The 25,690-nt window shown below is 46.5% G+C and overlaps 1 protein-coding gene and 1 long non-coding RNA gene across 2 annotated transcripts; one reads left to right on the top strand and one right to left on the bottom strand.

Annotated features, from left to right (window-relative positions):
* Positions 1-13,696: 13,696 nt before the first annotated feature.
* On the top strand, positions 13,697-16,140 carry LOC125515740. The gene is made up of 4 exons (XR_007287106.1): positions 13,697-14,025; positions 14,923-15,036; positions 15,561-15,602; positions 16,054-16,140. It is a non-coding gene; the product is annotated as an uncharacterized LOC125515740 (long non-coding RNA).
* On the bottom strand, positions 15,621-17,294 carry LOC125515739 (benzyl alcohol O-benzoyltransferase-like). The gene is made up of 2 exons (XM_048681246.1): positions 16,766-17,294; positions 15,621-16,416 (listed from the first exon to the last, which is right to left on the bottom strand). The coding sequence occupies exons 1-2, from the start codon at positions 17,195-17,197 to the stop codon at positions 16,021-16,023; spliced, it is 828 nt and encodes a 275-aa protein (XP_048537203.1). The 5' UTR covers positions 17,198-17,294; the 3' UTR covers positions 15,621-16,020.
* Positions 17,295-25,690: the final 8,396 nt, after the last annotated feature.

Genomic DNA, 25,690 nt, shown 5'->3' with positions numbered 1-25,690 from the left:
GGCGGCGGCGGCGCGGCGAAGAGGCGGCGGGGCCCGAGGCGGGGCCGAGCGAGGCGGCGGGCGGCGATGGCGGCGGTGGTGGCTCCGGCCACCGGAGCTACGGGCGGCGGCGGAGGCCGGTGGCCTCGGGCGGCGGCGGTCGGTGGCGGCGGCCACCTCTGGCCCGGGAGGAGGAGGAAGGGGGCCGGCGCGCGGGCCAGGCGGGCCCGGCGGCGGCGATGTGGGCGCGACGGGGCGGGGCCACGTGGCGGAGGCGGGGCGGCGGCGGACGTTGTCTGGCCGGGGCGGACACGTCCGTTGGCGCGGTGGAGCTGTTTTTTTTTTGCTAGGGTTTCGAGGTGGAAGACGGGATCCGAAATGGAGGGGGTATAAATAGACATAAGTGGAGCTAGGAGAGTCCAAATGAGGTGCGGTTTTCGGCCACGCGATCGTGATCGAATGCTCTAGGACATGGAGCAGAGTTAGGTGGGTTTTGGGCCAAATTGGAGGGGTGTTGGGCTGCAACACACACGAGGCCTTTTCGGTCCCTCGGTTAACCGTTGGAGTATCAAACGAAGTCCAAATGATACGAAACTTGACAGGCGGTCTACCGGTAGTAAACCAAGGCCGCATGACAAGTCTCGGTCCAATCCGGAAATGTTTGATCCCCACACACGAAAGAAAGCTAGAAATGGCCACCGGAGGAGAACGAAGCGCCGGAATGCAAAACGGACAACGGGGAAAATGCTCGAATGCATGAGATGAACATGTATGCAAATGCAATGCACGTGATGACATGATATGAGATGCATGAAAACGAAAACAACACACGAAGACAAAAACCCGAACCCGAGAAATAAATATAACTTAACACCGGAAACGGCAACAGTTGGATACAAATATGGAAAGTATATCTGGGGCGTTACATCTACTTGAGTCATTTCTGAAAATATATAAATCCACTACTTGCAACAACATTTATTGAACTACAGACATCAAAATGTATGATCACCAATAAGTTCGTTGCTTGTTCCTTATGGCTTTTGAACCGTATTTCAGTCACTTCACATTTCGGAGAAAAGTTGCATGTGCCAGATGATTCAAAATCAAACGACTTCAAAATCCATCATAATGGAATTTTTCCATGCGGGTTTCTCCAATGTGACCAAATGCAGTGCCACACATGTGTGGTATTCTCATAGTTTTGTGACATTTAGCGTCAGTGTTATGGATGTATCATTTTACCATCAATATTCATAACATACATCCAATCTTGGATGGAAGTATGGACCTTCATGTTATTCATAATACTGAACAACAATTGTTCTTTTATGAACAACCCTTTTGCAATAAATATTGTGCAATGGGCTAGAGTGTAAGAAACTCTAAAATGAATTACGAAAGTAAACATAGAGGTAATATATTAATATCATTATTCATAACATACATCTCATTCATAATGAAAGTATGACCCTTATGTTTATTCATAATACTGAACATCAAAAGTTCTCTTATGAACAACCTTCTTGCAAGATACCATATGCAAAGGGCTAGAGTGTGAGAAACTCTAAAATGAATTATGAAAGAAAATACATAGGTAATACACCGATGGAAGGTATAGTAACTTTTACTATGTTCCCAGCATGTATTAGAACCTCATTCATGGCCAATATTTTAGGCCATAGTAGTTCTCACATTGAGTTGCAACAAAATGCAGTCGAGCGGGTATCTTTGTGATTAACTCACAATACCCTAGAATTAGTGTTTAACATGTTTAACCATAACTCCCAAGAACTATATCTTTGACCAGCCTTCTATACATCAAAAACTTGTATGACATCCATACATGAGCTGCATATTCTAGTCATCTTTCTTTCTGCCTTTATACTTCTAATAGTTTAACTTTTAGTATTTCCTACTCGCAAAAGAAGCACCCAACAAAAGACACCCTTTGGACACTTCCTTTCTCCTTAAGTTGTTGTTTTATTCACCTTTCATCATATGACAGGCGTTCTTCTGGATCCCTCTCTTATCAGTCTAATGCATAGTAAACACTTTACTAAGAATTTTCAAACAAACATTGCTTTGGATATTTCATATCTTTCAACCTTTGTTTGTATCTGAAAATTAATTTTCAGTTCCATGCATATCACATAACTATCCCAAAACTTTCGAAGTTCGGGTTTCATGGAAGCAAACATATTGCACTTGACCGTAATGGAATTCTAGCTTTTGGATCGAAGGACGAGAGTCTCATCGTCCATTGCATTTAGCGGGAGTATACGGAAAGCATGCGATAGGACAAAGTCCTTCTCGGCACTTTTGAGGACAATCCTCACATTACGTTACCAATCATAAAGTTTTAACCAGATATTTAACAGCTATTCAATTTTAACAGGGAAGATGGAAACGCGAGCCATTATTCTACAACTATTTTGCAAAAAACAATTAGACACTGTTCATAATTAACTGCACTGAGAATTAAACATGCTAATTCAACAGTGCGCTCCCACTCAAATCAATATCTCTCAAAATTGATTATGAGTGACACAAGACCCGCATATCCATTCAACGCCATTGAACGAGATGAACACTGATGGCGCGAAATTCAATCGGTAGGCAAACTTGCCGATCATATGTCTATGTGACTCTTGTTCATCTTTCGATGGGCGTGTTCCAAGCTCAGGGAGATCCTTCCAGAACGTCAAGACAAGCAAGTGATCTTGCTGTGAGGTCTCAACTCACCCGCCTCACACATCCCTAATCGTTCGTATCTAGGGAGATCCTGCGATACCCCGAAAAGTTAGGTGCCGTGTGTTGGAAATATGCCCTAGAGGCAATAATAAAAGCATTATTATTATATTTCTTTGTTCATGATAATTGTCTTTATTCATGCTATAACTGTATTATCCGGAAATCGTAATACACGTGTGAATACATAGACCATAATATGTCCCTAGTAAGCCTCTAGTTCACTAGCTCGTTGATCAACAGATAGTCATGGTTTCCTGGCTATGGACATTGGATGTCATTGATAACGGGATCACATCATTAGGAGAATGATGTGATGGACAAGACCCAATCCTAAGCATGGCACAAAGATCGTGTAGTTCGTTTGCTAGAGCTTTTCCAATGTCAAGTATCTTTTCCTTTGACCATGAGATCGTGTAACTCCCGGATACCGTAGGAGTGCTTTGGGTGTATCAAACGTCACAACGTAACTGGGTGACTATAAAGGTGCGTTACAGGTATCTCCGAAAGTGTCTGTTGGGTTGACACGCATCGAGACTGGGATTTGTCACTCCATATAACGGAGAGGTATCACTGGGCCCACTCGGTAATGCATCATCATTATGAGCTCAAGGTGACCAAGTGGTTGGTCACGGGATCATGCATTACGGTACGAGTAAAGTGACTTGCCGGTAACGAGATTGAACAAGGTATTGGGATACCGACGATCGAGTCTCGGGCAAGTAACATACCGATTGACAAAGGGAATTGTATACGGGGTTGATTAATCCTCGACATCGTGGTTCATCCGATGAGATCATCGTGGAGCATGTGGGAGCCATCATGGGTATCCAGATCCCGCTGTTGGTTATTGACCGGAGAGTCGTCTCGGTCATGTCTGCTTGTCTCCCGAACCCGTAGGGTCTACACACTTAAGGTTCGGTGACGCTAGGGTTATGAAGATATGTATATGCAGTAATCCGAATGTTGTTCGGAGTCCCGGATGAGATCCCGGACGTCACGAGGAGTTCCGGAATGGTGCGGAGGTAAAGAATTATATATATATAGGAAGTGCTGTTTCGGCCATCGGGACAAGTTTCGGGGTTATCGGTATTGTACCGGGACCACCGGAGGGGTCCCGTGGGCCCACCGGGTGGGGCCACCTGTCCCGGGGGGCCACATGGGCTGTAGGGGTGCGCCTTGGCCTACATGGGCCAAGGGCACCAGCCCTACTAGGCCCATGCGCCTAGGGTTTCCACCATGGAGGAGTCCAAGTGGTGGAAGGCACCCCGAGGTGCCTTGGGGGGGAGGGAAACCCTCCCCTGGCCGCCGCACCTAGGAGATTGGATCTCCTAGGCTGCGCACCACCCCCCCTTGGCCCTCCTATATATAGTGGGGGAGAGGAGGGATTTCATACCTCAGCCTTTGGTGCTTCCTCTCTCCCCGTTACGTCTCTCTCTCGCAGTATAGGCGAAACCCTGCTACTGTGACGCCCTGCATCCACCACCACGCCGTCGTGTTGCTGGATCTTCATCAACCTCTCTTCCCCCCTTGCTGGATCAAGAAAGGAGGAAACGTCATCCGTTCTGTACGTGTGTTGAACGCGGAGGTACCGTCCGTTCGGTGCTAAGATCATCGGTGATTTGAATCACGTCGTGTTCCACTACATCATCCCCGTTCTTTGAACGCTTCCGCTCGCGATCTACAAGGTATGTAGATGCATCTAATCACTCGTTGCTAGATGAACTCCTAGATGGATCTTGGTGAAACCGTAGGAAAATTTTTGTTTTCTACAACGTTCCCCAACACCGTGACTGTGCTACACTTGGGAGAACACAAACTACTTGATATTTTTTTGAGAGATCACCCTAATAAAAGCGACTACCCCGCAATCAAGAAGGCTGCATCAAGAGGGATAAACATCTCAGGCAATTCATAATAGCATGATATGGTATAGCCTCTTTTGACGGAGAAGTCAAGTATTTCTTCGTCTTCGGCATTCGCGTCGGTGTTCACCTTCGCGAAGATTTCCACCACCTTGTCGACGCACCAGATAATATCGCTATCTCCATAGCGGATAAAATAAATGCATTACTTAAGGTTGACATGCAGGTCATTAAAGTGCAATCATATGGCTCCAGCCATCATGCCGAATCATGACATGCAGGTCATGTTAATTAAATCATATAGTCATCTCAAACATAATGAAATTATTTTGAGCATTTCTATACCACATCACATGCACATGCAAACCCTCCTGCAAAACCAAGTTAGACGCCTCTAATCGGTTCATGCAAAAACTTGTTTTTCGTGGCTTTCTAAGGTTTCGAAACAAACCGAAGCTGCCAACGTCCATCGTCAAGTATGATAATTCAAGTCGCTAGATCAATTTTGCGGGGTGTATGAAACACGAGATAATAAAATCTCGAGCCCCATACTGAACTTCGTCATACGCATGACCCCCGTACAGATCATATCTGCGTTGCCCTTTTGTTTGTGAAACTTCATCTTTCTTTCTAACTATGGTGGATTTCAACGAACTGTTAGCACTTCATTGATCACTCAGGATCGCGGATTGCCAGAACATTGAAAATCCACCATGTCGTTATCAAGATCAGAAATATGCAAATTCCAAGGAAGCAACAAGAACATCGGGTAACAGATTTCATCTACTACCCACACAAATAATTTTCAGTAATGGAACTCATCTACTACAAATTATATTGTGCAACACCCATACATCTCTATGTATTCTAGATCGCAACCTGCATCTACGCATAGACGGCTCATGATGCCACTGTAGGGTAACGCAGCAGAAAACAAAAAAATTACGACCTACGCACCAGCCCAGGACCACTATGGAGACTGCATACATGGTTTGATCTTTTTCGTTACCGACTCGTAGCGCAGCGGAAGTAGAGTCGGTGACGAACGGCGGTGCAGATTCCCGCAGCTAGGATTTACAACCTCCCAACCGCGAGGATGTATACCCTCATCCGCCCCACGGACAGCCCTCCGGGAGGCGGTCGGACAGTCCCTCAGACGGTGTCGCGGACAGCCCTTCGGGAGGACCCTCAAAACTCGGACGGTCACTTGGACAGCCCTTCGGGAGGACTCACAGAACTCGGACCGTCACTTGGTCAGCCCTTCGGGAGGCACTCTCAAAACATCCCCTCGGGCAAAATGATCGAAACTACGACCTCTCTATGGGGTTGCACACATACGGTGTCATCTATCTGGCAGGGCTTCGCCGTCCAGAACTAGTTCCTGCCGGAACCCAGACAGCCTTTCGGCTCTACGAAACTATTTCGCTGGGAGGGAGAGAGAGAGAGCCAGATCATGCATGGCATTTGTATGAGAGCAAGAGTGTGTCTTTAGGCATCCCCCCACCCCTATTTATATGCCAAGCCCAAGGGTGGCTTCTCCAAGAAGCCAAAGAGGATAATACTAAAAGGCCCTCAAGGTGGCTTCTCCAAGAAGCCAAGCAAAAAGCACTTTCACTATTAACGACGACATTTTTCAGCGTCCGTTCGAATTGAAAATATTTATGTTGTCCCAGAACATTTCCAATACCCACTAAAATAATTTTCATCGCGTTCGGAACCAATTTCGGTTTAGTGAATTCCATCTGCGAAAAGCAAACAAGAATGTGTTTTCACTATTCATGAAGACAATTTTTCGCGTCCATTAAATCCGAAAATATTTCTGTGGGTCTTAGAATAATTCCATTACCCACTAAAAAGATTTTGGATTCATTCCAAAACAATTTAGATTAGAGAATTTCATCTGCGAAAAGCAACCAAACCGGTACCGACTGCTCCGGAACAATTCCAGAAAGTTTTCAGAATGACTCTGGCCCCCTCCAAGAATTATCGGGCATGTGCCGAAACCAATTTGACTTAATAGTATATCCCGAAACAACTTTTCGGTTTCACTGAAACTCATCCGATGACCTCTCTCTGTGGAACTTTTCCGCTGTCCGAAACATTTCGGTGTTCGAAACTTTTTCGGTGATTTTCTCTCAAACTCCCTGCTAGAATTCAGCAGATAGGTGACCCTTAAGTGTGTGACCCTATAGGTTCGGTGAAGCATAGTCATGACCAGAACACTTTCCGATCAATGATCAACATCGGAGCCGTGGACACCGATATTGACCCCTATACCCACACGAATGAATATTCGAGCGAACCTCCAGTTGCCGTGTGCTATTCCTGTTGCTTCGTGATATGTTTCAAATACCCGAGGTGAGACATGTTGGCATCCCCGTGGATCAACAACTTGTCCACTATGCCAGTTACCTCGTTACCGGTATTGTTCTCTTTTCTCGTTCCCGTGTTTCGGCATCCCCGTGATCAAATCACAAAGTGTCTGGCCAGAAGATGATGGATACCGTAACACCGAGAGGGCCCAGAGATATCTTTCCACCATCGGAGGAGCAAATCCCAATCTTGAGCTAACAAGTTACTTGACATACTTTTCCATGAACCCGTATGCCGCAGTAATAAGCACCCATTTACGGATGACGTTTAACAAACCCCAAAGTTCATGAAGCAAGCATGAAGAAAATCGATAATCTCATGGTCTAAGAAATCATGCAAACGTTAACCATCTCTGTGTTATGTACCGTTAACTTGTGACGGATGAATCTCATAGCATAACATCAATCCGGGTCGATTCAACACAAATGTTCTCTTAACATTGTGCCCTCAATGTTGTTGGCATAGACATGCCCATGATCAGGAAAACAGAACCATCATGCAACACTTGAGCTAGTCTTAGAGGCCGGACTAAGAATACTTCTTACCGTTTATTATTCCACACGTGCATATCAGTCTTCCTCCGAGCCTCGTTTTATTGCAGACTCGAGAACCATAGCAGTTATTGCATGGATCATAAATATAATTATGAACATGGAGATAAATAATATCATTTATTATTGCCTCTAGGGCATATCTCCTACAGGGGGGACCCCGTTCCTCTGCTCTGTAGATAGGGTTTCGTTTTGTAGGTCGTGGTGCACTGTTGGGTTGGTGGAAGCGGCGCCTGGTCGAATAAGTCTGCCTCAGCTCCACTCCCACACCGACGGTGTCCTTCATGGCGGCGAGGTAGAGAGGCGGCGGCGGCGACCCCTTCAGGTGTGTCTCTCCACCTGCTCTATTCTTGTTGTTGCGGTGTTGTCTCTGATATCAGGTAGGTTTTGTCATTTGGGAGTACGCGCAGACATTTGTGTACGTAGGTGACAGCTAGAAGAAGGTGCATCCTGTGACGGGTTCGTGGTTTGAAGCTGGCAGTTCTGATTTCCTCCTCCGATGTCATAGTCGTGCGGAGGTGTTAGTTCTGGAGTTCGATGGCGTGTCCGGCGACACGTTGCCTTGGTATGATTCTTCCAATCACAACGTTTTTTTGCTTCAAGCAAACTACTTTAGAGGTCCATAAAGCTTTAGATCAGCGATGGAGCCGCGTCGAACACGAGTGAAGAGGTGATATGTATCCTTTTCCATGGTGGAGAGGAATAGTCGTTGGTTTTTGCGTAGGATTATTCTACCTTTTCAGTCCGGTAATATCGATGTTTACATGGCTTGTAACTGAATCTTCATTTTATTAATGAGACATATATTACCATGAAAAAAGAGCATACGCATAGGATATCTGTACGGCTATATTTTTGTTGGTTTTTTTATCTTTATATATAATCTTGGGTTTTGGCTAGGATTTCTTGTGCCTCCTGCCGGTGCCACCGTCGGTCTACCTCGTCTCCTGTGGTCTTACGGACATGGAGGCGTGGTGGATCCCGTCCCTTGCCAGCAGGAGAGATTCGTTTTTTCATACTCTTTTGAGTTTTGTTAGGGTTTGTGTGATGCTCAGAGAGTCGAAGGGGCGATGAAGATGGAATAAGATTCTCCTTGCCTTGTCCCTATCCCGGTGATGTTTCTAGCATCGTGGAACGGCGTGCGGAGGTTTGATTTCGGCGGATCTCGCGGGATTCGGACGGCGTTTGTCATCAGTGGATCCACATGGATCTTGACATTGTTTGTCTGTGCTTGTGTGTCTAGAGATTGGATCCTTTCGATTTACACTTCTCTTCATCGACGGCGGTTGCTGTTCTAATGTATGAGGCCTTAGAACGACGATTTCACGACTGTTTATTACAATAAGGTTTGCCCGACGCCTTGCAATCCACCTAAGTCTTTCATGTGTGATGAGTGCCTCCCACTCCACCTAAGTCTGCATGTGAGCTCCTGATCGAACGAACACCTGATGGTCCCCTGGCTCAACGACATGCGTTTACACGGCCAACGGATCAGTCAGTCTCCTGGCTTCAAAAGGATCACCCGATGGATAATCCTAGCTAACCGGGACGTGGACGAAGCAGGAGTAGTGTTGATGAGCAGTCACGCAGTCCGTCTTAAACTCGAGCCAAAGCTACGCAGTCCGTCTCGGACACCGTCTTATAATATTGAACCCGAGTCTACTTCGTACTACTCTCATGAAGCGCTGTGCACTTAAAAGTTAGCCCCCGTCGTAACCCTCCATCAATCAGACGCCTCCGCTGCATACGCAAGAAACCGCCAGCATGAATTGCGTGAGGAAGGCGCGTTTAGTTTTCTCCAGGCTCCAGATCGTCCGACGCCACTTCAACCCTGCCCAGCCACTGCCGGGTCCTCGATCGAATTCCAATGTCACTGGATCAATCCGACGGCTCTTTCTCCGCCAAGCCATGCCGGCCGCCTCCCATATGGGCCACGCGCCGTTACTGCCGGGAGTCGTCTCATGGAGCCGACCGCGGTGGTACCCGAACCCGTGGAAGGTGGCCGCTGCGGTGGTTGTCCTGCCCTACGCTGTCAAGTTCAGTTTTTTTGCCGCGATATGCCAAAAAGAGACCGTTCCCTACACCAACCGGGCCCATCGTGTCCTCCTGACCTCGTCAGAGGAGCGCGAGTTTGGCGACGAAGACTTCAACGATTGGAAGCAGAAGCGCGGCAAAGACATCCTTGGCCCGTCTGACCCAAGGACTGTCCTCGTCCGCCGCATCGCCTCAGACATCATCCACGGAGTCCACCGCCTCTTCCCCAACAACGGCATCCATGATGATGATGTTAAGCAGGGGAAGGTGGTGGTGCGGCCACAGACGGGGCACCTCAATAACCTTAACTGGGAAGTGATGGTTGTGGAAGATGACAAAGTAAACGCTTTCTGCTTGAAGGGCGGGAAGATTGTAATCCACACTGGATACCTCAAGCATTTGAAGACCGATGCCGAGATTGCCACCGTTATTGGTCATGAGGTAGGTTTTCCTTATTGGAGTATCGGTGCATTTGCAGACGGATGTTTGGTTGTTTTCAAGTGGGACAGTCATTAACGCCATTTTTTTGCAGGCCGCACATGTTGTTGCAAGGCATAGCATGGAGTTGTTGGGGTCAATTCCGTTCTACAAACTAATGCCCTTCTCACGAAGGTACATTGATTTAATAATTAATTACATTGCTCTTGAAATTATAATTGCATTCTCTCTTAAAAAAAATAGCATTCTGTATGGAAATTGGAACATGTTGGTTTACCAAATACTAGGTGCTCTATTTTTTTTGCGAATATTTTATTGTTGAGGCTGTATATCTTATCTCTTGTGTGTTTTACCTGTATATACATTCTAGGGCCGAATTGGAGGCGGATCACATCGGATTGATGATAATGGCCGCTGCTGGTTTTGATCCACGCGTAGCCCCTGAATTCCGCAAGAAGATTGGAGAGATCATCGGAGACACGAAATTAATGGACTACATCGGCACTCATCCTTCGTTGGAGACAAGATCACGGATGTTATCACGAAAGGAAGTCATGGACGAGGCGTTGGAGCTGTACAAACAAGAACGTATGCGCAGGGAGAAGTGTCAATCTCTGTCTTCCCTATGGTGGAACGTCCTGGGATACCGATCTTGCTAGATGATTCGTTGCGTCAATGGCGCAATGACCAAATACAACAGAAAAGTTAGCCAAACTACTATAAAATGTTTTTTAATAAATCGTTGCAAATTATGATGTTAATCTCCTTTTCTTTTACGAAAAGTAGGATAATATCCGGACTCAATACCGAGCGATGAGCGCAACCATCTTTATTGTGATGTTAATCTATCTATCTGTTATAATATTGGCCGTAAATTTTAGCAAGAGGCAAACAAGGCATTACATTCGTCTACATAGATTAAATTATATTGGCCGTAAATTTTAGATATTGATATCTGAGATTTTTTTTAACACAGTACAGACGTAGATGCTTATACGGTCACACATATGTATATACACTCACCCCTATGAATACACACACGCACACCTTACCTCCTATGAACACCTTCGAGTGACTTAGTTGTGGCTCCGAAAGGATCTTCAACAAAGTATTACATACATATATATTGCAGACAAGAACAAATGGTGTGAGCGATGAGCGATGCTGAGTAGTCTACGTATAAATTGAATCTTTTTTGTATTTTTACATAAACCCCCTAAACTTTCAGGTAATCAACCTGCAGTTCTTTTTATGTGATAAATTGAATCTTTTTTGTGTTTTACAGAAAACACCATGTCTTCTATACTAATTAACACGTAGTCTACGTACAACAAATATTTTTTTGAAATATCAATATCTTTTAAACCATGACCCCAATTTTAACATGTTATATATGAAATTTGATTTGAAAAATTTGTAGAATTCGAATATAATGTTATTCTTACCTCTTAACCTTTTTAAAATTCTATTTAGAGTGAAACCTTAAAAAATGGCGCACAAACAAATTGGAGACAAAAAAGTGCAGCAAAAAAATTCATCTAATCACCGCTGAAAAGTTATTTTTTTATTCGAGTGGTACTAAATTTTTGTGCGCCTGTCTGTTAGAAAAGAATAATGCTTTTTTTAGACAAAGAATAATGGTTTCACCCAAATTTCGTATATGGGCCACGCGTGCTCTTGGCTGAGCGAAGCAAACCCACTTAATTTACTGCCCAGGTAGTCGGGAAAACCATATTTGTCACACGGTGCCGCATATTAGTCAAGGCTTTGCACATGGCACCCAAGACTAGGCCGGCCCATTTTGTTATTATTTCTGTATTTTATATATTCCCTTTTCCTTTTAAACTTGTTTTTCACTTTTCCTGTACATTCAGTATTTTCAGAATTTCCATTTTGGTCAAACTTTCAAAAACTTTCAGAATTTTGAAACAAATATTGTTTTAAATTCTTTTTTTTGGAATTTTATTTTATTTTCCTCGTTCCAAAAGTTGTGCAAAATTAGGAATAGTATATTTTTTTCCAAATTTGTTCGAGCTTTTCAAAAAAAGTTACGTATTAAAAAATGTTCAAGATTCAACAAAATATTCTTGTTTTACAGAAATGTTCAGAAATTGAAATTAATGTTCGCGTTTGAAAAACACATTTTCTAAAATTGTTCCAAATGTTAAAACATGTTCCTGTTTCAATGAAAAACATAAATTAAAGAAAAAATTCGTGATTTCATGGAAGGTTAATGTTTTCGAAAAATGTTAGTTAATTTCAAGAAATGTTTCGGTTTCAAATTATCCCTCCCTTTGTAAGCACGGGCATATTTGCTAATAGTAGTAAAGCAAGACGATATTCTTGATTTCGTCCGGCTTTGATGAAGTTTCCTTTATTGTTACGCAAAAGTTTCCTACACGATGGACCTGGGCCATGTAGTTTGTGCGTTGATGTGCCCCTATGGGACACCATGTAGTTTGTGCATTCATTCTTCTCAACAACAACAAAAACCTATGCATTCATTTTAGATTGTCGTTTCTTTTGTTCATTGTTTGGTTTGAGAGAAGCCGATCCCCAACACGTCCGTCCGTCCGTCCGAGTTGGTATGCAAAATCTCACGCCCGAGTTCTTTCCCGTCTCTTAAATACCTCTGCCAGGTCAATACAATATCATGGTAATCGGTCCCGAGCAGAGCGCGATCTGGAGTACTGGAAGCAATGGCGCTAAAGTGGGTTGTCTGTACCTGCACCACTCTCGGTTTGAGCCGCGACTACGCTGTGACGCTATCGACGGTGATCCACGTGATTGTTACCGAGCATGTCGTCCACGAGCCCTGTCAGGCTGTCACGTGCGGCAGCACCTTCGCAGCCAGGTAATGGCCGTTGTTGTTCGGGCCCAACACGTTGGTAGCTCTTGGAGATGATGCCCGTGCGGAGGAAGAAGGGGGTATGCGCACCCCGGCAACCCCATCATGTTAATGCCCCGGGCGGGCGCCACAGCTGCTGAGAAAGTGCCCTCGCAGGCCGAACCCAAGATCATAGAGCCGCGCACAGATCACATGTGCCTGTATATGTCATATTATTTCTCCTTATATTTTTCACACTGGGTTTTAAAGGAGTATTCAATGGCATATCAAATCGCACTCTTTTCCCTTATGCGTTTTCTCTCAAAGTTTCTCATCATGGTTTTTAATGAGGCAATACCTTCTCAAAGATCATATGTCATACTTTCTATTTTACCTATCGAGGTTTTTAAAGAAAGTACTCAAGACATATTAATTGTTCTGTAGACTCATCGATTGGTTTTCTCCTTCTTCAAAGGTTTTTTTCATGTGAGTTATCAAGCAACAGTAATCATTATATGTTGCATCATTTTCTCCTTATTATTTTCCCCACTGGGTTTAAAGGATTTTTAGCAACATATCTGCACTACTATTCTCCTCATATCACTATTAGGAAAACGCTTATAGACAGACACTTAGTACTAGCGTGGGTTATTTGGCCCACGCTACTGCTAATTAGTAGTAGCGCCGGCAAAAAAATGCGCTACTGATACGGAATAGTACTAGCGCGGGCACTGAAAACCCCCACTACTACTAAATGATTTACACCATGTCCTCCCAACAGACATTAATAGTAGCGCGCGGAGTAAAACCTGCGCTACCAGTAGATAGATAGCTGTAGCGCCGTGGGACAGGCCGCGCTACCACTATCGCACCAATCGTCCCACTCCACTCTCCCACACCACCCACCCCCGATCCAGACGAGATCCCCTCTACCAGCAGCCTCCCCCTCCCGCTTCCAAATCCAAATCATGGCACTCGCATCTGGCACGGCCCGCCATGACGAGCGCCTCCGAACTCTTCACCGCCCGCTGCGCCCGCGCGCCCCGCCTCTCTGACACGGCGGACCCCGGCCCGGATCCGCTCGCCAACGCGCCCTAGGACCCGCACGGCCTCGCCGCCTGCCGCCGCCGACGGGGCTGCCGCGCGCGAAGCCAGCTCGACGCCGCCGGGGACGTGCGGCAGCACCTCCACACCGGCCCGCCACACTGTGAGAGCCTCCTCCTCCTTCCCAGCACGCTGAGCGATTGCAGTTCTCGTGTGCCGTGATTGGTTAGATCGAAGCATTTCGGGTGCTGTCCTGTTAAATTTGTGACACATTTCCGTTCTGATTTGCCTGGCTACGGAATGAATCCTAGGGTTTGTGGATCTGGCTTGGCACTGTTGTATGTGGATCTTGGTCTAGTTCTAGCGATTCACTTGTCTAGGTTGATCTGTTGTGAAGAGGGGGGAAAATTGACCGACGCAAAAGGATGATCTTAAAGTTAGCTGTCAGTGTAATATACACGATTGTTGTGTCCTCTGCCAGGGACTCTAGTATCGGCTCACTTGAGATGTATTGGGAATTTTAACTCATCCTATAGCCTGGAGCTGCTATAATCGTAAGATTATGTTTTACAGTTTAGTACTTAGTTTTACTTATCTGCTGGAAAATAGAGATGAATAACCATGAATGCATGAAGTAATACATAATGAGCTTAATCCGTGGCACCACCTGTTTCTGTTCTTGGCTTCATTTCCCTGTCGTGTGCTAGCATGCTGCACGAGATTAGGTTATCCACTCGCGGTCCGGTTGGCGTCTGCCAGTTTCCTATGTATCAGGCTATAAGGTTATAGATTGATTGGCGTCATCATAGATAAATTATCAAAATTTGATAATCTTATGTACACAGTCCGCACTCCGCACTGTAACTGGGGGGAAGTGATTAGTATCAAAATGAAATACTAGAAGGTAGAAGAATGCTTGAGAGCAAATGCATTTACGGATTTATGGTTGGGAGAATGGTTTTATTTTCGTATGTATTAGATCCTACTGGACTGCTAGGAGATTTCAAACTGTATTTCACTAGGTGAAATGAGATTTCTTACACTGTGTTGTCCTTTCCAGGTTCCATTGTTGGATGCATCAAATCTCGGATTGATCAAACCCAACACCCTCATTCAGTTCCGGGGGATGGTTCAGGACATGCTTGGGAATGAATTCTATGCTGGGGCTTTCAAGGTACTGACATGCATAATCACAGATTACTGTAATGCATAATCACTTAGTACTGTATGTGTTAGCCATTCTGAATAGGAAACATTCTTACCTCATCTAATATAATTTATAAAAACTATTGATCGACCATCAGTGTACAGCAGTTCACACGTACAAGCTAGCCTCCCTCTGACATAACTCATTATGTAATACATTAATTGGTTAGCGCTTGGCAATATAGGTCTAGGTTTGGGGTTATCTTAGGTTGCCCATGGCCGATGGCTATACCGGAAATGTGTAATTAGATATGACAGAAATATAAGAACTGTGTCAGCAGTCTTGTTTTGCAAATTAGGATCAAAGTGACATTGAAGAAGTGAAGGTGCAAGTCTCTGTTTTGCCCCATTCTAAAGAAGTCTGTTTTCAGTAAATGTGTACACCCCATTCTAAAGAAGTTCAGTAAATGTGTACGCCAAATTGTAGTGTAATTTTCATTTTGTAATTTATCCTATGCAAATTACAGTGTATTAATTATCTATAGCCTTCAGGAAGACCTCGGCCCTGAATTCGGCGTCCACAGCCAAACCCAGGTACCTACAAACTCGCCTCTGTTCAGTTTTAGACCAACTCTGTTTTTCTGCTAGTCAAATAGACCGTAATACTAGTACCATTGTGTAGCTAGATAGATCATTGTTGGTTCTGATGCTTATTGATTGACACAGCAAGTGTTGTTACTGCTGATGATTACTGGTACTACAGCAATAATACATCTTCAACCAAGAGTTAAATTGAAATGACCTGACAGTAAAGGGTACAATGTTGGTAATAAATCTGCTGTTGCTGATGCCTTCTTGCTTGCTTGCTTGCTTGCGAATGACCTGGGAATTATTTCTACTTGGTGCACAACCTTTGCTTGTTGCAATTTGCCTCAAAAGCTTGTATTCAGAATCTATAATAAGATTTCGTACTGCCTTGGAATTCCTTATCTCCTTTCACTTGTAGTCATGCCTAGCACTGTCTTGGTTCATTGTTTAATTCCAGGATTTGTGAGTTCCTAGTAGGGAACACATGGACATGAAGCTGCGGCGGCGACGGCGATGATATCGACATGGGGCTGTGACGGCGACGATGACGACGAGATCGACATCGACACGGGGCTGCGGCGGTGACGACGACGACGGCATCCTCACGGTGCTGCGGCAGCAGCGATGATGACGACATCAACACCATCAAACACAGGCTTGAGGAGGCGCCTGCGACGACGCCCCCACACCGGCATGGCACCGTGGCGCCCCGTGCCAGCTCAGCCACGGCAGCCAGGAACTGCACCATCCCCGGCGCGTCCGCCATCGTGTGCATCATCCGCACTGCTAGGATGAAGCCTCCGCACGCTAGCCGTGTCACCTGCATGTGCCACGTACGGTTAGCTGGTGCCACAATACATATTGGTCACGTAAACATGTGGTGTGCTTATGAAAATTTCGACTCAACCACAAATCCGACGTCATATTTTTACCATATGGCATATTTAACGTTTTTATGGCGTTTATGTTTGCCCAAGATGTCAATTCAGTTTAGTTGCCAAACGTGAAAAATCCATCCATGCGTTTATTCTATTGCCACCAAATTGCCGTGCTTGCAAACTAAATGTGTCATCCTCGGATCAACTTAAATTGCAAAAGAATAGATGTTCGATTTTCCATAGTTAAAAGTCTGACGTCAGATTTTTAACATTATAGAAAGTTAAATTTACCTGAAAGAGGAGAAGTGGGGTGCCGAGGACTTCTGACGAGCCAGGGACGTCGAAGATGAGGTCCTCAAGTCCTGGGAAGGGCGGCTGCAAGGCGTCACCGAAGTGCTTCAAACTTACGTCTGCGTTGGCCTCGATGAACAGCACACCCTCACCGGTGCAGTCGACAGCAAGCTTGCGACCCTCGAGCTCCCTTAGACGGCCGGCAAACGGGTAGTAGTGCATGAGCGCCTTGGCCACGGCATCCCGGACCACCGCTGCAGGGTCCTTGCCGAACATGGACGCGTCGTGCCGGTAAAACTGGATGACGGGGATGTGGAACCGTAGGCCGTCCTGGTCGTCAATGTCCGAGAGCCGCTTCAGCTCCCGCGGTGTCGGCCCCGCCGGCATCACCAGCTCTACCGCCTTCCGCTGCACCGTGAAGCTCAACGACATGGGCACTTTGTCAGGATGATTCTCAGCTAATGGGACGAGAGGAGGATGAGCCGCGGTAGTGGTGATCAATTGTGAATGCGGCCAGCTGGTGTGTTTGTTGCTGCTAGGTCTGTGGTGTACTATATACTCCTATATACACGTGAGACACTGACAGAGATAAATGTGTAGCCTCTTGTACGATTTTTTTGCCTGGGCCTCTTGTGTGTGTGTGTGTGTGTGTGCGCGCGCGCGCGCGCGCGCGCGTGTGTGTGTGTGTCTGTGTGTGTGTGTGTGTGTAAAGTACTCCCCAAATGAACCATCCCCAAAAGATTTTACTAAGGTCGCCCGCAGTGCCTCTCGGTTGTTAATATTGTTTGTTAGTCTGTATTATGTGCTTAGATACTACATTTCCCAATGCCATTTTATGTGTTGCTTTTACATGGAAATCCCTCATTTCTGTTTCGTCCAAACAAGAGAACATTTATCCTTCAAATTTTGCATCTCGAAGCCAGAAAAGTATACCTATCTGTGAATAATTCTTTTCCGAATATTTCGATGCATCAGAAATTTATAAAATTAGAAGTTTCATTGAGCTTTATCACTTTATATATTTCTATTCAGCAAAAATAAATACAATTCTGCCCAAGTTGACCTGCAAGTTGCAAGTTCAAATATTATCTTAACTGGGAGAACCAAAAAATAGACAGGTTTATACGTACAAATTTTGATGGAAAATGGATGGTTTAGATAACTGGTGTAGCTACAAAACCACATCTCTCCCCAACGTTAAAGTGGGTACCATATTTTATTGATGGTTGGTCGTTTAGGGAATTCATGATGCCGCCAAAAAAAATAAGACTTCTCGGTCGTTGGAATGGCCGAGGTTTGTGGGGGCGGAACGGCCGGCGACGCCGGTGGGCTGGTGGAGCATTGGCAGGCGATGAGGTAAGGCAGATTGAGACGCAGTGCGGAATAGGAAGGGTATTGCAATTGATGACGTGGCTAGACTTCCTAGGTGAAGTGAGAAGGATGCTTGCATGTTGATTAGTGGGAGAGAAATAAGATAGTGGGAATGAACTATTTAAGACCTAGAGAACTCAGGTCACTCCATCTCAGCCACACGTATCGAGCTGCACAGGATACGATACACAGCATGGACCTACTAACACCAACTCGTGGGCGTGACCTTCTCATTTTGGTCTCAAGCAAAGAGAAGACAACCCAGAGCATAAAACCATGAAAAAATTCTGAAAATGGCTCCGTCAATTGTAAGTACGATTAATCGACCTAGGATGACTTTTCTCACGCATGCATAATCGATCAACCGCCATTCTTTCCTTATCCGGAAGCTCCACTCCGCCCACACCAATGACGTTTTCTTTGGGAGAGGATGTAAGATATTTTTTTTCCAGTAGTCTATATCGTAGTGGTCCATCCACTTCGCGTCCACCCCAAAATCTCGGCTTTGAATCCTTTCTCGCATGCATTTCTTTTTCGCCTACATATCAAAGAGGAAAATATCACAGATTCACAAAGGAGAAGGAACAGTTCAATGGAACGAGTACGCGACGCAAAGCATTAGCTCGACCTTCCTACCGGGACTACTTATTTTTTTGAAATGGAGGCAAAGATTTGCCTCATCGATTAATTACGCAGAAGAGAGTCGCTCACTAAATTATTAGAAAACCCGGCGAAAACCGATACAAACCTACCACATAAGGACTACTCACATAACATGTTAATAGATGAATAAAACTATTGCTTGTATTATGTTTAGTACAGGGTACATGGCTATATATATCGGTACAAACCAACTTAGACTAGGTACTACAAACCGACTTGGACTAGGAAACTTGTGATCCAAGAAATAGTCTAACATCCCCCCGCAGTATGAACGGGAGGCTCGATGACGTTGAGAATGGAACATATGTCTTGAAATGGCTTAATAGCAAGTCCTTTGGTGAAGATGTCACCAAATTGAGCCGTAGTAGGAACATGGAGCATCCGAACTTGTCCAAGAGCCACCTTCTCTTGAACAAAATGAATACCAATCTCAATGTGTTTGGTCCGACGATGCTGAACAGGATTCCTAGACATGTAAACTGCTGAAACATTGTCACAATATAAAATAGTAGCCTTCTCAATCGGTCGATGCAGTTCTAAGAGCAACTGACGAACCCAAATAGTATCAGCGATAGCATGTGCCACATCACGGTACTCAAGTTCAGCGAACGAGCGGGAGACCGTAACCCGTCTTTTCGAGGACCAAGAAATCAAATTGTTAACAAGAAAACACAAAACCGGATGTGGATCGTCGAGTATCTGGACAACCAGCCCAGTTTGCATCAGAGTATGCAGTTAGAGAATGAGGAGTGGACTTATTGATGTGAAGACCATGATCAAAAGTAGCTTTTAAATACCTAAGAACACGTTTGACATGATTAAAATGCGGAAGCCGTGGATCATGCATATGAAGACATGCTTGTTGAACAGCAAAGGAAATTTCAGGACGAGCGATAGTGAGAGATTGGAGAGCACGTGTTAGACTACGGTATAGAGTAGGATCATGGAAAGTTTCACCATCAGCTGATAGTTTGAAATTGGTATCAACAGAGGTGCGAGAGGACTGACAGTCAAGCATACCAGCACGATTAAGAAGATCAAGAGTATACTGACATTGGGAAAGAGAAAGGCCAGAAGAATCACGAAGAACCGCAATGCCCGAAAAGTGATGAAGAGTACCAAGATGAGTCATAGAGAATTCAGAACGAAGGAGGGTAATATTGTGATCTAAAAAGGTTTGAGAAGATGTGGAGAGAATGATGTCATCTACATAAAGAAGGAGGTACGCAGTTTCGGAATTGTAGTGGTACACAAAGAGAGAAGTGTCAGAAAGTGAAGAAGTGAAACCTATCGTCTGGATGAAAGAAGAGAAACATTGAAACCAGGCTCGTGGAGCTTGTTTGAGACCATAAGGATATTTCTGGAGAAGACATACATGATTTGGATTGGAAGGATTTTCAAAACCCAGAGGTTGCTGATAATAGACGGTCTCTTGAAGAGAACCATGAAGGAAAGCATTTTTTACATCTAGTTGATGGCTGAGCCATGCGGAGGAAACATCGATGTTAAGAACAGTACGAATGGTGCTGGCCTTGACAACATGAGAGAATGTTTCATCATAATCAATGCCATGTTGTTGAGAGTAACATGAGAGAATTCGCTCGGATCGGCAGTCTTTTGGTACTCTTGCAGCTCGACCACTGCCATCTGTGCACCTGCAATCTTTGAGCCCTTCTGAAAGCACTCTTCCGCCTTCTTCCGATTGCCTGTAACAGTGATCACACCTTTGGGGCCAGGCATCTTCAATTTGAGATACACGTAACATGGTCGGGCCATGAAGCGTGCGTAAGCTGGCCTGCCCAAAATGGCGTGATAAGCACTTTAGAAGTCCACAACCTCGAATGTCAACTTTTCCTTGCGGTAATTCTTTGAATCACCGAAAACCACATCAAGAGCAATCTGGCCGAGTGTTTGGGCTTTCTTCCCAGGAATGACTCCGTGGAAGCTCATGTTACTGGTACTGAGCCTGGACATCGGAATGCCCATCCCTTTCAATGTTTCAGCATACAGTATGTTCAGGCCACTGCCACCATCCATCAGGACTTTGGTTAGTCGAGTGCCTTCGACAATTGGGTCGACCACCAAAGCTTGCCTCCCAGGGGTGGCAATGTGCGTCGGGTGATCAAACTGGTCGAATGTGATGGCAGTCTGAGACCACTTCAGGTAAATGGGTGTTGCCGGAGCAACCATGTTCACCTCGCGGTTAATGACTTTCAGTCGACTTTTGCTTTCTACATCGGCAAAAATCATCAGGGTGGAATTGACTTGGGGGTATCCATCGTCACTGTCTTCCTTGTCCTCAACCCTGTCCGACTCCTTTTCCTTGTCCTTGGACTGCTTGCCTTGAAACTGCTGGATTAGGAGCCGGCACTATCGAGTGGTATGTTTTGGTAAATAAAATTACCCTCTTCATCTTTCTTGGTGTGGATGTGACATGGAAGATCCAACACATCATTTCCATCCTGATCCTTGACTTTCCTGGGCTTCAGGTGCCCTTGGGTTTTCCCTAGAAGTTTCCCTGGGCTACGGCCAAGGCCTCCCCAGGGGCAGCGGGCTCGGCCTTCCGCTTCTGTTTCCGACTGGAGTTCCCTCCGGTTTCTTGGGCGACTGCCTTGTACTTGTCGCTCCGGAGTCGATCTTCGTCTTCACCATTAGCGTACTTGGTGGCAATCTCCATCATCCGATTCAGAGACATCTCTCTAGTTCGACCGAACTTCAGATTCAATTCTCTGTACTTGACGCCTTCCTTGAAGGCACAAACTGCTTGATGGTCTGGCACATTCTCAACCCTGTGATGCAGTGTTATCCACCAGGGTTTCATTTGGCTTCTTCACACAAGACCGCAATTCCGTAAGGCCTGCGGGTCGCTTGCATATTCCCTCGAAGGTTGTGACAAACACTCGGGAGAGGTCCTCCCAAGTGTAGATGCTGCCGGGTGCCAACTGATTTAGCCACGCTCTGGCTGAGCCCTCTAACATGAGAGGCAAATGCTTCATGGCCACCTCATCATTTCCACCGCCAATCTGTACAGCCACTCGGTAATCTTCGAGCCAAGTGTCCGGCTTAGACTCACCGGTGAACTTGCTGATTCCAGTCGCCAGCCTAAAGTTGGGAGGAATCACTGCAGCTCTGATGGCTTGACTGAAACACTCGGGTCCTGAAGCATGTACTCTGCTGCTGCTGGCAGGCACATCTCTGTTGTGGCCTTCCCGATGAGCTCTGTTCATGTCAACCAATCCTTGAACAAGGATAGATCTCGCATCAAAGCCTGGGTCCCTAGGGTCGACTGGAATCCTCTGCCCAACACTGTGAGGGTGTCTGTCATCTTGCCGTCGAGGCGCATATGACCCACTCCTCGGGGGAGGGGTTGGCACTCGACGTCGATCATCACGATCGAATCGGTGATCATACTGCTCATTTCTTCTGTACTGATCATGCCGGTCACCACGTCCCTCACGCCTCGGGGGCGACCTCGGGCTGTGAGCCGACTGGACTGTATCTGTTGCAACAGATCGACTGTGGATCCTATCTCGCGACTGAGAAACAGCGGAATTCTGGTTTCCCGCCGCCCGGAGCAACGCTCTGATCTGTAACAAGCCTCTGCCAGCATCCGACTGGGAGGGCTGAATTGATTCTACTATACGGGCCGCAGCGGCCAAATTCTAAACTGGGGTTCGGTATACCTGCGGCTGCGGGAAGAGCTGACGCCGACTGGACTCGGGAGCTTGTTGACGCCGACTGGGCTCGGGAGCTCGCTGACGCGCTTGCTCGTCGAGTATTCGCTGGAGATTTTCCAGTCGAGTGCGCTCGGCCAGGTTAGCCAAACGCACGTCCTCCAAGGCCCGGGCCTCGGGGGTTTCTCCAACAATAGGAGTGTGGAGCGCGTACATGTTCCGGCGGCGAAGCTCCTCTCGCTGCAATGACGTGAGAGGTTCGGGGAGATACTCATCGTGGGGATGCGACGGGTCGCCTCCACCCGCGCCTCCGTCAGCGCGAGGGAAACCGGGGGGACTGTGTGTTCCATCGACCGCCAGGACCTCAGCCGCTGGGTCGCTGCTGTCGCACTCGGATGCGGTCTCCGCGGAACCAGTCGACAGGTCGAACAGGCCATAGAGGGATCCGTCGGGCTCGATTGCCGCGACTTGTGGGGCTGCCGACTGGCGGGCCACGGCATGCCTCACCCATCGCTGAAGTCTCGACCGACCGGAGCGCTTGCGCTGGTGGGAGACAGGGCGGGGAGACGACGCAGGGGCCGACTGATACTGGGTCGACGGCTGCCGCAGGAGGACGCCACGAATGCATGCACGGAAGTGCGTCGCACCGCGGGCGGGGAGCGCGTCGACGTCAAGCGGTGCCTCCTGAAGCCAGGCGGAGTCGTCGGCGATGAAGGTGAGCGTGCCGAGACGGATCTCGCGGCCCTCCACCAGAACTCCGCAAGAAACCATGATCAAACGGGATCGGAAAAGATCGCAACTTCTCCAACTAAGCGCTAAGATTCCTGCCCCATGGTGGGCGCCAACTGTCGTGGTCCTAACTCTGACAGTGATGTAGGGGGGTGAATATGGAGAGGCTAGATCTTAGCTATTGGGAAGTTGTTACACGCGAGGTTTACGAGTTCAGGCCCTTCTCGGAGGAAGTAATAGCCCTACGTCTCGGAGCCCGGAGGCGGTCGACTGGATTATGCGTGTATGGATTACAGGGGTGCGAACCCTCCATACTGAGGAGGGGGGTGGCTTATATAGAGTTCGCCGGCCCCCTCCTGCCCTCAGTAATGCAGGGTTTAAGGTACATTTAAGATTGGGTGTTACTGGTAACGCCCCTAATAAAGTGCTATAATGACCATAAAGACTACTGAACAGCCGACCGTTTGCCTGTGGAGTGACTTTAGGTCTCCTAGCAGTCGAGTGGTTGGCTTCATGGTCGAGTGATAGCTTCTTGGTCGAGTGTCTTGAATCCGTCGAGTGGGATACCTTCAAGTCGATTGAAAGGTGACTTCTTCTAGGGATGTCCTTGGGTAGGGCTCTTTGGACTGGTCCGTGCCCCTACCCTAGGTACATAGCTTCATCAGTGAGTTGTTTGGTTACGGGTTGGGTGGTGACGGGGTGTTTGATGGCGGGTTGGGTGGTGCTGCCGTGACAATAGGTGCGGCAGGTTGGGCTGCTGTGACAGGAGTGTAGAGGTGGAAAGGACGGGGAGAAAAGGTGGCGACGGAGGTCGGGATGATGGATGGTGTGTCGGTGTGTTCAGCAAAAGGAAAAATATGTTCGTTGAATGTTACGTGGCGAGACACGTGTACCCGTCTAGTGTGTAAGTCAAGACAGCGGTAACCTTTGTGTTCTTCACTCCACCTCGGGCTACTGTGTGTCTTCCTTGGACCTTCGCTCATCTCATGGTCATCCAAATGGCAGCCTACGGTCTCTCACTCCAGTGCCGAGGCTGAGTATCGCGCTGTGGCGAACGTCATCATCGAGTGTTCGTGGCTTCGCCAGCTGCTTCAAGAGCTCTTATGTCCTGTCGACCGTGCTACGATGGTCTACTCCGACAATGTCTCTGTGGTCTACCTCTCCGCCAACCCGGTTCAGCATATTGAGTTAGATATTCATTTTGTTCGGGAACAGGTGGCTCTTGTCCATATTCGTGTTCTACACGTTCCTACTTCCCAACAATTTGCAGATATCATGACCAAGGGCTTGCCTACGACGTCATTTCAGGAGTTCCGGTCCAGTCTTTGCATCAGCTATGGTGCCGCTTCAACTGCGAGGGGTGTTGATTATATGTGTTGTGCATATTGTGTATTGGGCCCACCTCCTAGTTTCCTTGTATAGTTGAGGTCGTGGTCCACCATTGTAAATCATATATACGTACAATTGCACCTGAGTAATACATCATGCGATTCTCATAACATACAATGAAAAATCAATGCACCTCCCACCACACACCCACTGCGGTCTGCAGATTAAATTCTACTACCAACAACGATATTAGTGGTGGGCTTTGGAATCACCTGATTCGGAGTTATGGTCGCGAAGATATGAGAGGTGGAAGGTCAGGGACTATTCTATAAAAATTATATTCACAGCCGGGTCCCTGGAAAGTGTATTTTTAGTCGAAGAAGAAGGAGAATACGCTTTCCAGAGACGAAAGTGTATTTCTGAAATTACGCTTTCACTTATGCTGACTGGGATGAGCTTTGGGTCACTTACGCGTGGGGTCCACCTGGCTCCTATCTCTCCCCCGATCGGGAACACAGGAGAAGCAGGGGAGGGCCTCGGCCGGTGACGGCCCAACAGCTCTGGTGAGCTGCTATGGCAGGTGAACGGACGGGCGGGTGATAACCCACAAGTATAGTGGATTGCAACAGTTCTCGGGGGTAGAGTATTCAACCCAAATTTATTGATTCGACACAAGGCGAGCCAAAGAATATTCTCAAGTATTAGCAGCTGAGTTGTCAATTCAAGCACACTTGAAAGACTTAATATCTGCAGCAAAGTATTTAGTACCAAAGTAGTATGGAAGTAACGGTAACTGTAGGAAAAGTAACAGTAGCAGTTTTGTAGCAATTGTAACAGTGGCAATGGAAAAGTAACTTAGCAAAGATCAATATGTGAAAAGCTCCTAGGCAATGGATCAATGATGAATAATTACGTCGGATGGCATTCATCATGCAACAGTTATAACCTAGGGTGACACAAAACTAGCTCCAATTTATCAATATAACGTAGGCATGTATTCCGAATATAGTCATATGTGCTTATGGAAAAGAACTTGCATGACATCTTAGTGAATAGAAAACCAGAACGAAGCATTAGCACTTAGTGAATACATGAACTCCTCAAACTACGGTAATCACCGGAAAGAATTCCAATTATTGTCACCTTGGGATATGTGGAT

Source organism: Triticum urartu, chromosome 6 (assembly GCF_003073215.2).
Source record: "Triticum urartu cultivar G1812 chromosome 6, Tu2.1, whole genome shotgun sequence".
Lineage (NCBI taxonomy): Eukaryota > Viridiplantae > Streptophyta > Magnoliopsida > Poales > Poaceae > Triticum > Triticum urartu.
The sequence above is the reverse complement of the archived record's forward strand: the minus strand, read 5'-3'. Positions and strand labels throughout refer to the sequence as shown.